General features: G+C 37.6%; 1 protein-coding gene across 3 annotated transcripts in view; it reads right to left on the bottom strand.

Moving 5' to 3' along the window:
- SEMA5A (semaphorin 5A) overlaps positions 1-17,110 on the bottom strand; it is a 341,520-nt gene that overhangs the window by 81,630 nt on the left and 242,780 nt on the right. For all 3 annotated transcript variants that reach the window (XM_026842316.1, XM_026842312.1, XM_026842315.1), the window contains exons 13-15: positions 9,692-9,809; positions 3,215-3,396; positions 721-864 (exon numbers count right to left, since the gene is read on the bottom strand). In XM_026842316.1, the coding sequence (XP_026698117.1) occupies positions 721-864; positions 3,215-3,396; positions 9,692-9,809 (444 nt within the window). The remainder of the gene's footprint in view (positions 1-720; positions 865-3,214; positions 3,397-9,691; positions 9,810-17,110) is intronic.

Genomic DNA, 17,110 nt, shown 5'->3' with positions numbered 1-17,110 from the left:
AAAGGAAAGGAAAGGAAAGGAAAGGAAAGGAAAGGAAAGGAAAGGAAAGGAAAGGAAAGGAAAGGAAAGGAAAGGAAAGGAAAGGAAAGGAAAGGAAAGGAAAGGAAAGGAAAGGAAAGGAAAGGAAAGGAAAGGAAAGGAAAGGAAAGGAAAGGAAAGGAAAGGAAAGGAAAGGAAAGGAAAGGAAAGGAAAGGAAAGGAAAGGAAAGGAAAGGAAAGGAAAGGAAAGGAAAGGAAAGGAAAGGAAAGGAAAGGAAAGGAAAGGAAAGGAAAGGAAAGGAAAGGAAAGGAAAGGAAAGGAAAGGAAAGGAAAGGAAAGGAAAGGAAAGGAAAGGAAAGGAAAGGAAAGGAAAGGAAAGGAAAGGAAAGGAAAGGAAAGGAAAGGAAAGGAAAGGAAAGGAAAGGAAAGGAAAGGAAAGGAAAGGAAAGGAAAGGAAAGGAAAGGAAAGGAAAGGAAAGGAAAGGAAAGGAAAGGAAAGGAAAGGAAAGGAAAGGAAAGGAAAGGAAAGGAAAGGAAAGGAAAGGAAAGGAAAGGAAAGGAAAGGAAAGGAAAGGAAAGGAAAGGAAAGGAAAGGAAAGGAAAGGAAAGGAAAGGAAAGGAAAGGAAAGGAAAGGAAAGGAAAGGAAAGGAAAGGAAAAGACAGGTAAAGGAGAAAATGTCCTGTGGAATACAGCTGAGCAGAAGAAATTAAAACAGACAGTAGAAAAAAGGCAACTTGCCTCTCCTCACGATTTTGTCCCACACAGACGCGTCCTCCATGTCGAGGGGTTGGGTTGCTGCAGGAACGCTGACGAACTTGAAAGCCTATTCCACAAGTGGTACTACAAGGTGACCAAGAAGTCCATGGTGTCCAGCCTCCATTTCTGGTAGAATAAAAAGCTCAGGCTCTGTCATCTGTTATACATAGCGAATGGCTGATTAGGTGTGACTGACAACAGAATCTGGCCCATTAATATTTCTGTAGAAGTCATTAATACTGCATCGTGTGCCATTTCTTAAAGAATACTGAACTAAAATAAAGGTGCCCTGATCCTGCCATATTCCATGCTTTGTAATCAGTAACTGCTGAAATGACCCCATTACACAAGAAGTACAAAGCTATGAAGCTATTTAGTTGCTTTCCGTCACTTTATTCTGGGTAAACTTCATCTGCAAACTCCTGTATCAAAGTTCTGAAGATAAATTTTAATTATGTATTGTTCCAATTATTATTTGTGGGGTTTTTTTCAGGGAGATTAAAATGTCAAATTTTGCTACTTTTTCTGAAAGGAAAGGGATTGAAGCCTGAGAAAAGGACACTCAGGAGAGACCTTCTTGTTCCCTACAACTACCTGAAAGGATGTCAGTCTCTTTTCCCAAGTAACAAGTGATAGGAGAAGGGGAAATGGCCTCAAGTTGCACCAGCCAAGATTTAGATTGGATATTAGGAAAAATTTCTTCATCAAAAGGGTTGTCAAGCACTGGAACAGGCTACCCATGGAACTGGCTGAGTTACCATCCCTGGAGATATTTAAAAGACGTGGCGCTTAGGGACACGGTTTAGCAGTGGCATTGGCAGTATTAGGACTCAATGATCTTAAAGGTCTTTTCCAACCTGAATGTTTCTATGATTCTGTGATTCTAAAGGAAAAAGAGTAATAAGTGTGAAAATGCATTAGCTGGCAATTTCATCAAGATACTCTCAGGTATTGCGATGTAACAAAAAAAGTTAACAGAATTCATGGTACTGTACTCTGCATTTGTGAAATTTTGGAAAGGATACTCTTGTACCTCCCCAGTATACCCTAGGAAAAATATACACTAGACCAAACATCTCAGGATGAATTTCATACTCTGTCCTAAGCAAAAAATTATGCACTTCAGCAGTTCCCAAAACCTTTTGATGGCTAGATTGCAGTTTGTGTATTGGTAGAAGATAAACAGAAATAAAACCAAACCATAATGAGTTCTTGCGGTTTCATCACAAAATCAAAAGTTAAAATAGTGCCTTAATTTTGAAATCACTTTTTTAAACGATGAAAACAAATCAATTACATGCATCTTGGTATCTTGTTTTTATAAGGGATATGAGTTGGTAACACAGAAAAAATCTTTTGAAAAAAATATTCAGACAAAATAATAAGATCTCTGTCAGTGCAACATCTGAGCCAAGTGGTAAAATGAACAAAATATCTGTATATCCATGCATTCTGGGAATCAACTACTAATATACCAGTCTTAACAGAAGTAAGATGTTAAAATAGTAGTGTGATACTGCCAATGGTAGTACATGAATCAAGTCCCAAATCATGTTTCAAATTCCCTTCTAAACCTGACGGCCAATAGCTGTTGTTCAGTACCTCACAGCATACTTATCTTTTCTACCATTCTCTTGATCTGTTATATACTATATTGTAATGTTTTTAATAATTTCCCTAAAATTGACTATTTCCACTTACAGAGCTTGCAGTTATCTTGTGCAGAAGGATAATCAGTTTTATTGACTACCATGATGTGCTTCTGATGTTTAAAAGAAAAAAAACAACCCAAAGCAGAGACAAAAAGTAGAAAGAATCACTGAAAATAAGCAGAATGCATCACTACATAACTTTCACCTTGCAATTAAAGTATATATAATGTTTTAAGCATTAACTCTTAATGCAGTTCAGAATATGCAGTGTTCTGAGTCTTTGGAATGATCTGCTCTCATTGTTTTTTCTGGGAGTGGTTATGTGCCTAAGGAAGACAAAAGAGTGGCCAAAGAGCAGCATAGACTGGTAATAGTTCTAGATGTCACGGTACAATCAAAAGATATATGAAAAAAAAATTTTCCCAAGGCAAAATGGGGGAATACAATGGTGAGGTGAGATCCGCAAATAAAGAAAATGGTTCTGACTTCCAGAAAAAAAGTTTTATGACTTACAGAACTGAGATAAGGTATCATACTTTGGATTTTACCTAACAATGATTTTTTGCTTTCTGAGCTTTTGTTTAAATTAGCTGAAGACAATATTACTTGGTGCACAGCATTTGAAATCACTATTTGCCATCTGGCTCATTCTCTTTCCCACAAAGTCTGAGAGATGCTTTATAATGTCTCATTTGTTGTGGCCATTGCCATGAGCTGTTTTCTGCACAGAACAGGCTTAGTGGATTGCAGATGAGATTTCAAAGGGCAGATTCTATTCTGATCAAGTTAAAAAATTTGAAACCACCTGAAATTGCTTTGTGTACCTGGAACAGTTGGCAATCTCCATGGTTGGTCCTTCACACAGCCAGCCTCCACACTGAGGAGCAGGGCTGTCACACACACGTGTCCTGCAGAGGCAGGAGCCAACACTGGCACCATCAGTGTGGGTGCAAGGTTTCCACTGTGACCATGTTCCAAAATGTCCATCCACTGTCAGGTTCCTCATCTAGAAACAAACACAACAGAAAGGCTTACCCGAGACCTGACACTTCCTTCATGCAACCTCTTTATTCTGCAGTAGATGGAGGTACATCCTTCAGCCACCAACAATAAAAGCCTCCACTGGAGAGGTATAACTTCCAGACAGGAAGCTCTCATCATGATTTCTGTAGCTGCATAATTCCCCCCACCTCCAACCAATTTGGGCCACTGGATGCCACCCCTATAGCAATAACAATAATCACAACTAACCATTACCTTTCACAATCATACTTGCCTACAGTGATTCGATAGAATACTTTCCCGATTATCTTTTAATATTTGATTCTATTATCTTCTAATAATACTTTCTCAATTATCTTCTGAAGACAGTATTCCCTATTTCATGGATTCTGACTGTAAAACAGCATGTGCAAGAATGCTTGTGGAAACCCAAAACTAGATCAAACGGAAGAGGCAGCAGAGGATACTAGTCCAGGGTAGCTGAATGAATCAAACTCAAATATGCATGATGAATGTCTTCTTTGGACAACATTTTTTTGAATCACATATCATATAGCCCCATTTCGTAAAAGTGAAATAAATATGACTCTCTCTAGGCATTAGATACAATTATATCTATAAATCCTAAAATATTTTTCAAAAAGCAGCACCTAAACCTACATGATGAGACAGCTTCCTCCTGCTGAAGTCAATTCTCAACACCTCTATTTACAAAGGTCAGACCATTCTCGTCTTGACTGGAATGTTTCTGTCATGCAGTTATAACACATTTTAGTAGGAAATCTGTACTGTCCAGCTGAAACAAAATGTGCTAATGGAAATGGCAGCAGCCTCCATGGTTACTGGAACTTCTAAAGAAAATGGGCCTAGACATGGGGAATTCAACTCTCTTAACAAAGAAAGGCTTTCATATTATTAATTCTTTTAGTAAAGTGTTAATCTTGACAAATTTGTGATCATAAATGGAAATGATGGCCACTTTTTCACTTAAATGCTAAAGGATCAGTTTCAGTCAAAATAACAGTACTAATAAGTGCAGGCTAAATAGCTTTTAAAGTCACTCTTTAGATAAAAATAAATATGTATCAGTTGTAGTCATGAATATTTTATCAAATGTGTAAGAACATAACGTTTGCTTATATATTGAAATAGGAACTACAGTTGTAGATTGCCATCAATGACCTGAAATGGTGCCTCCCTCTGCTATTTTTAGTTTTGTTTCATTTTAACAGTGGTGAGGGAAGTATACATTTCACTAATAATTTGAAGATACAAGAGATTTGATTACAGCACAAGATATGTTTCCACTGACACTGTGGGTGCTGGCTGATTCTTTTCACTGTGGTAAGAGTTCCATAATTTCACTATTAATTTCTTATGACTTATTTTTCACAGATATAGCTTCTCCACAGAACAGCTATGTATATATTCTGACAGCTACAACTGACATAATCATAATTCAAAATTTCAAATTCTGCTGACAGCTGTTTATTGAAAATAACTCACGACCTATGCTCATGCAGTGTATACACTTGTTTTTCATAAGACAACAGGAAATACTTCTTGTTAAGTGACAAGTCCATTCTCTTTTACACTGCTGGACTAATAAATAAATAGTCCACTAACTACCAATGATATGTCCCCAATCCAATTAATGTCAGAGAAGTGAAAATGTCTTTACTGCTTTCTATTTCTATACTGCACCAAAGCATCTTTACTGTTGCACCTACAATTATAAACTAAAGCTACAGTTGTCTATGGTTACCATAATTTATATCAAGTGTCAGGGAAGGTATTTATAAAACTTAGCCGAAAGCTTGAGCTCAGGACATACTGGTGGCAGGTTTCTCTTTCTTGATTCCCCCCTACCCCACCCCTTACTCCTGTAAATACCATCCCACTGCAGTCTCGGTCATTTCTCATGACTCACCTGCTCTGTTTGTGAATATCTCCCCTTCACAAATTATATCAAACAATTTCATCATAGGAATACAGGAAGGCAAAACATACTGATGAGGGGCATTTTTAGCCCTCACTAGAACCTATTCCTATTAACCTTTTGCCATTTGGCATGCCTCAAGGTGAAAATCACAATCAATCAGACAATATGTTGTACTTTCCTGGCATGGCTACACTCTGCTTTCCCTCTCTACCACCCTGTTTATGTCAGCCTTTTTCTTCTGCAGATACCTTCCTCCTTGTCCTCCAAATACCAATTTTCTTTGTCTTGAGCCTCTCTGCACACACCTTGTCTTCCTGCTTTGTGCCTTCACTCTGAGTCAGGGTCACTTCTTCAGTGACCCAGTCCTTAAATCTGCCATGAGCTTTTTGGTTTGAGATTACTTTGTGCAGAATTCAGTGGCTCTGGAGTATTTCCTGAAGCTGCTAATGAATTCAGGTAAGATCCCATACTATACTCTTTCCCTGCATGCAGCTGTAAAAATAAAGGCATTTCATGCTGCATGCTTATGTAAAAAAAAAAAAAAAAAAAAAAAAAAAAAAAAAAAAAAATAATGTCAGTATATTTTTAAGTGACGACTGCAAGTGGTCACGCCAACTGAAACAATAACCTAAAAATCAAACTTGAGAACTAAATCAAAAGCAAGATAAGCAAAATAACCATATTTGTCACAAATGATCTTCACAGTTCAGAGACATAGTAACACAATGCTCAGCTACCTCTCCTAGCTCTGACCCTGCTCTACCATGACATTCTGTTGTGGTTTGAGCTCAGAGGGCAACTGAACACCATGCAGCTGCTCACTTCTCCCCTTTCACCCCAGCGCTGGGAAGCAAGGAAGGAAGAGGTCCAGGAAACTGAGATAAGAACAGGGAGCAATGATCTTATCCTTTAAGACACAAGTAAAAACCAGATTCATTCGGGGAACTAAAAAAAAAAAAGAACAGAATTGCATACACATACTAATAACAACAAGAAGTAACAGACAGAGCAGGACCATGAGAAGCATTACCAAATCCTGAAACACCTTCACCCATCCCTTCCTCCTTTCTGGTCTCAGCTTTGCTCCTGATGTCTTTACCTCCTCCTCCCTAGTGGTGTAGGGGGGCAGGGGGAAACTTCTTTCATTCCTCCCCCGTTCCAGCACGGCACCCCTCTCACAGCAGACAGTCCTCCACAAACTCTCCAACACAAGTCACTCCCACAGGCGTGTCCTCCCAGTGCCGAACTACAACAGCGGGGCCTTCTTCCCACAGAGTCCTGGTCTTTTTCAGGTGCAGTCACCTGGGTCATTGTGGGGGCCCCCACATGCTGCAAATCAGTATCTGCTCCACCACAGACTTCCATGGGTGGCAGAGGGGGCAGCCCTGCCATCTCACTACGGGATACAGGGGAGTCTCTGCTCTGGCACACCTACCCCCTTTCTCCTTCTTTCTTCCACTGACCTTGGTGTTCACACAGATGTTCTCCTCACACCTTCTCCTCACAACTCAAACTCCTCCTTCCAGGTTCTCCTTCTTAAATACATTATCGAAGAGGTGCAGCCACCGTCACTAATTGGCTCAGCCTTGGTGCAAAGGCAGTCCCGGCATAGAGCTGGAGGAGCTTTGAGAAGCTTCTCACAAGGGGCCACCTCTATAGCCCCCTCCCCTGCTACCAAAAAAACACCACCACTCACTCAAACCAGGACACTTGCCAACAAATATTCAGATATATGAATAATGTCATAGGAAATAATTTCTCAAGTGCAACTGGTCACTTTTCATTTTGGGCTAAACTAGTGGATAAATAGGCCTCTCTCTCTGATCTGAGTTTAGAAAAAACTGGTCATACATTAATCAGACAAATTTTCTATAGTGTTAGGAAGATCAGTATAGTTTTATTGACAATTAAGATACTGGAACCAATTGAAACCAAAAGAGAGAGGGTAGAAGGTTTCCAATATTCTGTTATGTTCTGACTGCAATATTATCTTAAATGTATATATCAGATGTCAAGGATGAACATAGCTCAGTTGCCTACAAAATGAAATTCATTACATCGTGGCTTGTATAAATTCTGTGAATACAGCCCATAAAAATGCTATAAAAACAAATATTTGCAAGCCTCGCTAAGCAAAATTGTAATCGATTGCAGTTTGCCAGAATACAGTGTTATTTTAAAGGAAAGTTTATATGAAGTTTTCAAATTTGTTCAATAATGAGTTAGGTTAAGTTCAGGGGTTTTAAGACAATAAAGTGGTAAACCCACAGTTTGCAGTTTAGACAGTTAATTCTAAAATTTTCCTTATATTATGCATTCTCAATCTGCTCAACTCCAAAAATCCTGTAGAGGCTCACTAAATCTTTTTGTCTCTGATATGCAGTATAAATCTCACAGCTGTGGATGAATTTCTGAGCAATCCTTTGGTGGTCCCCTGCTTTGACTAGACTGCCATAGCCTACACAACTGTCATATAATAGATACTAAATAATTGTTTTTCCAGTTGAATGGAAGCAAATTGAATTCTGCTTTCTAAACCATTTCTCCCTCCCCCTCCAACCTCTCTTGGCCTCATGTTTTCTGTCTATGGAAGAAAACAAGGACTAATGCCAGAATTCAAAGACTAAGCAGTAGGCAGACTGCTCATGCAAAAACCAACCAACCAACCCATTTCACTAATCCTTCCTAATAAAGCAACCCAACTAGGCCACCAGCAGAACCTCCACATAACCACATCTAGCCTGTGGGATTACTGCAGGGAGATATGATATACACCCTGTAATTGGAAAGGAATATACTGTACAGTGCATCTAGTTACTTGACAATCAGTGAGACAAGGACTGCACTAGTGGCTGATTCCAGACTTTGTGAGACAAAGGTTATGTCTACGTTAGCAAGTGGTATGCACATAAACTGCAAACTTGGAAAATAAAACAGCTGGTGTTGAAGACTTGACACATACTTTGTATTTTGTGGGCTTTACTTTAGACTCACTGTGGACATGGATCTAATGCCTAGTAGTAGTTGGAGCACAGTTTTGTCTTAATTTAATTTCAAAGTAATGTGGCTTGTGTGCTTCAAGACTGCTTTGTGATGTGAAACAAAGAATATTAGATGGGAAAAATCAGAGTATTTTCCCCCAGATTGCTCCTGATTTGAGCTAAAATGCTAATGTAAAATTAATTCAATGTCAGCCTTTTTTATTAGGCCACTATGTGAAAGCATGGATGCAAAGGGCAGTACAAGATATTGTTTCAAAAAATACTATTCAATGTCAAACACAGACAGTCTGAACACAGGAGCTAGTTCTCAAGGACCTCAGAATCGGTGTAGTGATTTTTATCTAGGAGGCTGCTACAATACATCGTAAGAGATCGTAAGTGAAAGCTGGAAGAACTTCATACTAATTTTACACACTTCTAGTTCAATAAACAAAGCCCAGCTTAAGAGAGAGGAGTGTCAGTAAGATGTTAAAAGGAGCCTGTTAAACACAAGGAGAACAGAACATGGATGTCGTATGAGCATAAATTCATAGATGCATGTGCTTCAGTGGCAAGTGAAGACAAATTCAAGAAGTCCTTATTAGAGATAAAAGCAGAATTGAGTTGGAAAGGCTCCCTCTTCATGGGCAGAAGGCAAAGACAAAGCATCATGAGTCTCCAAGGGAAAGAGCTTAGTAGCACAAGGAAGATCCTTCTTAACCCTCTTTTTGTGCTCTTTGGAGTGAGGGAAAAGAATCAATATTAAACCAACACTGGAACCATATTAAAATGAAGGTATATAAATCAGCTTTGTTGTTTGTTTTTTTATTATATTAAATTTATTCAACATAATTTTAAAAGAGAATTGTTAAGCCACCATAAATAGTAACACTAAGTTTATTAAAATTATCACTTCTATCATTTATGTAGGTGAGACTTAATTCATACAATTGACCCTTCCAATTCATGGATTTTGAAAGACATTACATGGCCTTTTATATTAGCAATAATTATCTTAAAAGAAAATATTATACCACTAATCTTTAATTTTTTCAAAGTACAAAATGGAGTAAAATCCTGCAGAGAAAAACATGTCGATATTGCTAATCTTAGTGCATGTCTGCTTTCAAGGTGGGAACACATTACAGGTAAAACAACTATCCTTTGACAGTACTATAAATAATTTGATCTTAAATACAAGTAGCTTGATAAGGAATAGAACCCCTAAATATCCTGCTAGAATCTGTTGGGAAGGCCTGAGAAAAATGGCATTAAATACAGTTTTCTGTGCTTGAAAAAATCTATTCCAGCTTATTTTCATGATATTCACATGGAATCACAAGTTGTAAGAGATAGATGAATGTATTTGGACTTACTGGACACACAGTAATGCTTTGCTCCCATTGACTCATGCTCAGGCTTTCTTCCAGCGTTGTGCATTTCTTCATCACCATGTCCCAGCCACAGTAAGGGTCTTGGGATCCAATGCATGCACTGTGAATGAAAACAATCAGAAAACAGGAACATTTATCTTCATCTGTACTGGCCAAAGATTTCTAAATAACTTTGTGGCATCTCTTCATATTTCATAAGCCTAAAACAGATAGTGAAATTGATCCCTGCTGTGGTATGGCACAGATGAAACAACACAACAGAAGAAAAATTAATTTGTATGCCTACACAAAGCTAGGGTTTATTTTAAATGCATAACTGAATTTCTGGCTGCATGCATGGTATGTCATCAAGACTATTATTGTACTTAATTACTAGAGAATTAGAGCAATTCATAAAAAGTGTATGGTGTCTGCTCCAAGTAAAGAAGATTTCAGGAGTTAGAGTTCTTAGTTTTTTTATCAGTTTTGGAATTATAGTTATCATCTTTGTCTGAAATCAGATGACAATGTCTACTCTTTGAAAATTAATTAGAAAACCCTCTACATTGTCATAGAATCACTGGAAGTAAGTTCAAAGGGGTGCTAGTGGCTGCTATCATACCTCTTGCATATCACATGCTGCCCTAGACATTCCCTCCTGGTAGCACACATGAGGAGGAAAAAGAAAGTTAGAGAGAAGGATGATAGTCCAGATTCCTGCAGTCTCTGAAAGACCACTGTATAGAAGTTCTTTTCTCTATTAAATGACAGCTTTCTTTTGCTACTGGTACGTCAAGCATTACCAGTCCAGGCAATAGGTCTGCAGCTTCATAGCTAAAGATACCTAAGAGAGGAGGTAAAAGTCCTATCATAGTGAAGCATAATATAACTGTTTTACCACTTGTAAAAATACTTATAAATTACTCATTAAAATAATACATATAACCATTTTGTATACATTATAAAAAAATGCTAGACTGATCATACTTGTTCAACTCAAATCTATGGGGATTATCATACTCTTTAATTGTCTGTTCATATCACATCTGTCCAGTGAAGGGCTGAAAAGATGATTAAGAGACTGCAGAATCTCTCCTATGAGGAGAGGTTGAGAGAACTGGCACTGTTCAGCCTGAAGAAGAGAAGGCTAAGAGGAGATTTCATCAGTATGTACAAATACCTGAAAGGGGATGCAAAAAAGGGGGAGCCAGGGTCTTTTCAGTGGGGCCCAGTGACAGACCCAGAGGCAACGGGCACAAACTGAAACACAAGAGGTTTCATTTGAACACCAGGAAACACTTTTTTACTGTGAGGGTGACAGAGCGCTGGCACAGGTTGTCCAGAGTTCTGGAGTCTCCTTCCTTGGAGATATTCCAAAGCCATCTGGGGATGGTCCTGGGAAACTGGCTTTCAGAGACCCTGCTTGAGCAGAAGGTTTGACGAGATGATCTCCAGAGGCCTCTGCCAACCTCAAACCTTCTGTTATTTTGTCCTCACAAATCCCGTGTTTTATTCATATTTCTATTTATCTCTGGCATTCCTCATGTAGCTTCATGCTAACATCAGACAAAATGCAGACTTATTAATTCCCTAGTATGCTGTTCCATAATACCATCACAAAAGACTCTCAGTGTTTATAAATGTCAAAGAATTAGGTTCTACAGTACACTTGGCAACATGGATTGCCAGTACTCTGTGAGAGGATAGTTCCCATCTGCAAAATGGTCACAGAGTAAGAGACATAATAGCCAAAACTCCCTAGGAACCCCTAATTAGGCTGCCAGCCCAAAGATAAAGCTTTTGGTTTAGGGGATTCAGTGTTCAGAAGAGTGTTCCCACTGATGTCTCTTGCAGCTGTAAGCATTTCGTATTTTTGTAACTCAGGCTGCACATTTCCGTTTAACTATCTAGAAAGTGAGGAGGACAATTAATGCAAATTATGGGAAATTTTAAGAGTCTTGGTCTTCCAGTGTTTGTGAGACAAGATGCTCAGTGTTATCCTCCAGAGCTCTGATAAAGAACATGTTTTATGATAAAAGATTACAAAATAAAATTAAAGGCTGACATAATACACAATTGGCAACATCAGCCGTGCCGAGTAGAAGAGCTCACTTTCCTAACTTCACTGTTCCTTTTTGTGAAGTGTTAATATTTATAAATGCAGTCATTATGCTTTAGACACTTTCTATTAAAATATAAAATATTTTTGTAGTCAATATCCTTTCATTTAGAATCACATTGTCTCTTTCCTGGGAGTAAGCTGATCCTTCTCCCACTCTGCTCTTAGATCCCATTTCCTCTTTTGCTTTTGTTTCCACATTACTTTCCACTCAGGCACATCAAAATGCCTTTCACCTTTCACTGCCAAGTCGTTCAGAAGTTATAAGCAGGGCACTAAAAGCGTATTTTGACTGTTCTTATAACCTCCTGGTATGAGCACAGATCCTAGTTTCATGAAAGAAATAAAAGTTTAAAAAATGCTGAAAAGTCCTTTCACTGCTGGAATAAAGCATGTTCACTCATCCTCTGGACACTGAATATGGTCATTTCAGTGAGTGAGCAGGTTTGGAGAGTACTGCAGCGAGATAAAATGAGGTGAATCTTTTTTCAGAATTCAGTTAAGAAGGTCCACTGAGTATATGAAAACTGATTTTAAGAACTTAATAACTCATCTAACCTCATGCAGATGATGAGGATAAATGCAAAGAACTTCCTCCATAAATGAAAGGTACTACCAGTCTTCAATATTTTATTTTTTTTTACACTACAATACATAAATTAATCCTGGAAACATATGAACTATTCCAAACAAAGCAACAGGAAATTCTGTCTGAGAAGTATTCCTCACATGAAAAAAGTATAGTTTTGCCTTTTTTTTTTTTTTTCTTAGAATGTTCTAACTGCTTGTCCCAGTCATTATTGTATCTGTCTCATTTTATAAAAAGTTTAAATTTTGAAATCTTATATTCAGACAGAAAAATCATACCATGAAAGTGGAATTCAGCATCATCACCCTCTTTCTGGTATTTCACTTCACCATGCCAGATACATTCATGAAACAAGGCAGGACCTGGATTAAATAGCTGCCCTTTTCTCAGGTATTGGCACAACAGCCCTTTTCTGTTCTCCTCCCTGCTTCATGTCTTAGAGGGTTTTCTTATTTTTTTCTTTTAGATCACTTGCTTAGATCAACAATATCTCTGAAAAGCAGCTATATTTTCTTTTAAATGAAAAGAAGAAGAGAGATAATATGTGGGTAAAATTTTATGTGTATTTGCTTAATTATGTCACCTCTTAAAACCCTTTTCTTTCCTTTGAGGGATAATTTAATGTGTGAATAACAGCAGCTAATTATTTTGATCTCCTATGCCTTAAAAAAAAAAAAAAAAAAAAAAAAAGGCAGAAAATGAGTACTTCTACCTGAATCGTGAAATTTAGAGAGGCTATTATTAACTCACAATTATGTGTCTCTTATTGTCCTTCATCGATTAAAATTTCATATAGTTTTAAAACTTCTTTAATGCATGTCTCTCCCAAGAGACAGCAGTAAGAACAGCTTCAGTATGTACACAAAATAACCAAACAAATTGTACAAAATGGCCATCAAATCCATGTAAGTGAGGAAAGTTGAAAATTAGACACCACTACACATCTTCACCCCTTCTCCTCCCAAATATCTGTCTAAATTGAAGCCATTTGATATGCTACTGTTGAAAAAATAGCTAAATCTTAAAATTATTATTAGGTCTTTCAGTTGATGGGGCCCTTTCAGATAGTGACACTGGAAGTATAAGAGCTAGATAATATATTAGCCGTCTTGTCCCTGGAAGTCTACCCTACATCTCAATTTCACCAGAGATGAAAATGCATGTTTTGTCTGTTACTCCAGTAGGAATCAGCCCACATCTCTAAGACTTCACATGATTTGTCCCAGCACTGCTAAAACTAGCAATTTTGTGAAGGAAGGAAGCTCAGGAGAAAAGGTGAATTGGTTCATTCAAAGACTCCTGATGCCACTTACCCCATCGAGTCAGCACTCTCTACAAAAACATTCAACAGCTTTTGGCTTCTACTGATTGATTCTAATTTTGCTCTATGTAGTCATTTCACATTTTTACCAAATGTAAATGATAGGTGGTTGAGCGTCTCTCCCGCAAGGCACTAATTTGGTCATGATGGTTTGGAATGCCTACTAAGTCATGCAACACTTAAACAATGGATTTTGACTGACTAGTAACAGAACCGTAAGTCACCTCACTCTAAATAAAACCAGCAATAGCACGTCATTTTCTTCAGCTATTTTATAATTATCACCAAGAGGCCTAGCACAACTGCTCTGCTTCAGTTACTTTTCAGATGATTTATTCAGATAGAAAATGAGTCAGAAATGAACAGCATTCAGAGCAAAATACATAAAAAACCCCATTCAGTTTTAGACCTAAATGAATTTGGTTTGTGTGCTCCAAAGAACAAAAAACCTTTAAGATTAAAAGCTGTATCCTGATACCATTGATTTCAAATAGATTTTTAAATCTCCTTGCAGGGGAAGAATATACTTCCATATCATATACATTGTAAGTGCTAATCAGGTATCCTCGTGAGCTGTAACGTTTTATTCAGAGAATATATAAACATAAGAGGTGCATCATCTGAGACTGTTCAATGAAACATTTTTCTGTCTTCATCTATACACAGCATTTTAAAGAACAGAGGATATTTCAGTCTCCTGACCCTTTCAATCATTTCTACTGAGATAGCCATGCCTATCTAGTTCCAATTACTGTCAGCTGTGATCTGGATGCTTTGTCTACCAGGAACTGAACTGGGGTCACCATCTTATTTCACAGAAGCCAGTTTCCTCACTGCAAATTTAAACGGACAACCGAAGATAAAAGCCTGCCTCATGTTCCAAATGCACTGTGCTATCCATTTCTGAATGAATACATGAATCTGATACTAGACTTCTGTACAAAGGTACCTATCAGTGTTTTCATTACTACTGGTTTTGTAGATATATACATATATATGTGTGCAATGAAGAATGGGGATCTAAAGAAATAGAAGAATGATGCAGAATGATAGGCACACAATTTATACAGTCCTAGGAGCTCAAACTAAGATGCATGTCAAATATTCAGAATACTGCTTAACTGTTGCCTGTACTGTTAAGAAAAATCAAAAGTTTCAATCATCTCAGTCACTCTGTGTGGACTACTGTTGCTTCCTCTTACTTGAATTACTACAAGACATCAATTTAACTAACAAACAATCTTTCAACATGCACTGACAATATTAGTCTTAAATCTACAAGCTCCTCCCTTCAAATCCAGAATCAGGAATTTATGTATAATTTGTTTAGTAAAGTTGTTTATAACACACCATTCTCTGAATATTGGCACTTCCAAGTGGCTCTACTTGGAACAAATGTGAAAGACAACTTTCAGAGCACACTCTCTACAAGTGAATGCAGGTTAGCCATTCATTATAAAGAAATAACATCTGAGGTCCCTATCCATGTCAATCAGCCAAGACAGAGCTTTCAGCCCTCTGATTGGGAGGTAGGAGCCTGGAAATGCTGGGATCACCAGGTGCAGCTAGGGTTTTCAAAGCCCTTTTAATGGGCTGAAACTAGAGCTTGCAAATCTGTGGTGTACAAACAGGCTCTGAAAATCTGAGCTACCTAGGTGGCAAGTAAACCCAAGAGCAACAGATTTGGGGATTTTTCCCCACACGTTTATGTGTTGCTAGACCAGAATAGCAATAACAGTGATTGCCCAGGTTGGACACATTTGCTTCCATATAGCATCACCATGTCTTTAAAAGACCTGTGCATCTTTAGCAGACATAAATGTAAACAGGATACATGACCGCCATATCCTTTTAGTCAGCTGAAGCCTAGGTTCTTTTGAAATAAATGTTGAGGTTAACATTATACTAAAATATGAATCAATTATAAAGATATCAAGCCCAGACGTAGGATGTACAACTTGACTCCATAACAGTACTAACCAGATAGAAGGTATTCCAACATTTCAAGGGCACCACTATCTCTCATTCTAGAAGTAACTGTAGATACCTCCACTGGCCTGAATTATGAGGAGCAAATGGCATTCAAAGCCACTCAGTTTGGGCTCATACAACTGGAACATACAAACCCCTGTCCTGGAATCTTGCCCACAGTTCACAGTGTTGCATCAAGAATATTCTTTCTCTCTCATACATTCAGGTCAATAGTGGACTCTTAAACTTGGATATTAATTTTCTGTAGAATTTCAAATAATGAAAATGTCCACAAAAATTATTACAGAATATTAAGAAAGCTGCAATTTATTATTGTGAGAAAACAATTGGTGTGTAACACAGAGCACTGAAAGCTGAAACGCATAGGGTATATGTTGGCCTGACTGAGTAGCAGTCCAGTATGTGAGATGTTAAATTATTTTAAAATAAAACACCTTCCAAGTTTGCCCTGTTGTTTCTTTTTTTCTCTCTTTCTTTTTACCATCTAGTCCCTTTAACTTCTGTTTCCAGAGAATACACTTGCCAAGTATCAAACAACTAGTGAAATGATCTCTTGGAACATAGGTTGCTTTAAACATGTCAGGTGATTTTCAAGCAAAACTACACTGAACTTTCGGTATTTTATAAAGCAGTGAATTACATCATGACATATGAAAACCACATGCCTGTTTTAAATTTTTATTTCTTAGCTCACTCCTTTGTTTAAAATAATATCCTACTATTAAAATCTGAATTGCAAATATGTAGTCAAGTCCATCTGGTTTTCTTACAACTTTGTAAACTAAAAGGAAAAGACATTTTCTTTTTCCTCATAAGGTTAATTCAAGAAATACATTGGGAGCAGGCTGTAAAACTCTATCTGTTTATCAAATTCCTTCTTGTTTGCCAAAAATGGTGCTTACAATACAATACATACATGCATAGATCACATACTTTAAAGACTTGTGACTAAATACTTCAGGAGCAGCAAAATGTAAATGTACAGTTTGTCTCCAATGCATTTTGTTGGCCAGATAGACAGCGACACTTTCTGCAAAACCTTGGTCTTCACAGAGGAAGAAAGAAATAGAGGTCAACCCCAGATCTGTAGAGTTTCAACTGATTCCCTCCCCAGCATGGAACTAATATTGTACTTCTTTTGAGCAAGGAAAACTTTCAACTGTGTTTATTTCATAGTTCTGCTGATTTTACTAGTGTTCTCATAAGTTCGCACCAATGGAAGATAATTTTGCTAATACCTAAAAAAAGATTTCCCATTTTTAAAATATGCTTATAATCTAGTCTTGCACCCAGGATTATGGTTTATCCCAGCCTGAGAAATTTATGAGGATTCTGATTCTAGAATATTACTTTGGAATTACTAATTCATAACAGTCCTCATGTGGCTCTGATGTTCTAATG

This window comes from Athene cunicularia (genome assembly GCF_003259725.1).
Source record: "Athene cunicularia isolate RWA chromosome 2 unlocalized genomic scaffold, athCun1 chr2_part1, whole genome shotgun sequence".
NCBI classification, from domain to species: domain Eukaryota; kingdom Metazoa; phylum Chordata; class Aves; order Strigiformes; family Strigidae; genus Athene; species Athene cunicularia.
This window is presented reverse-complemented; position numbering and strand designations above follow the sequence as displayed.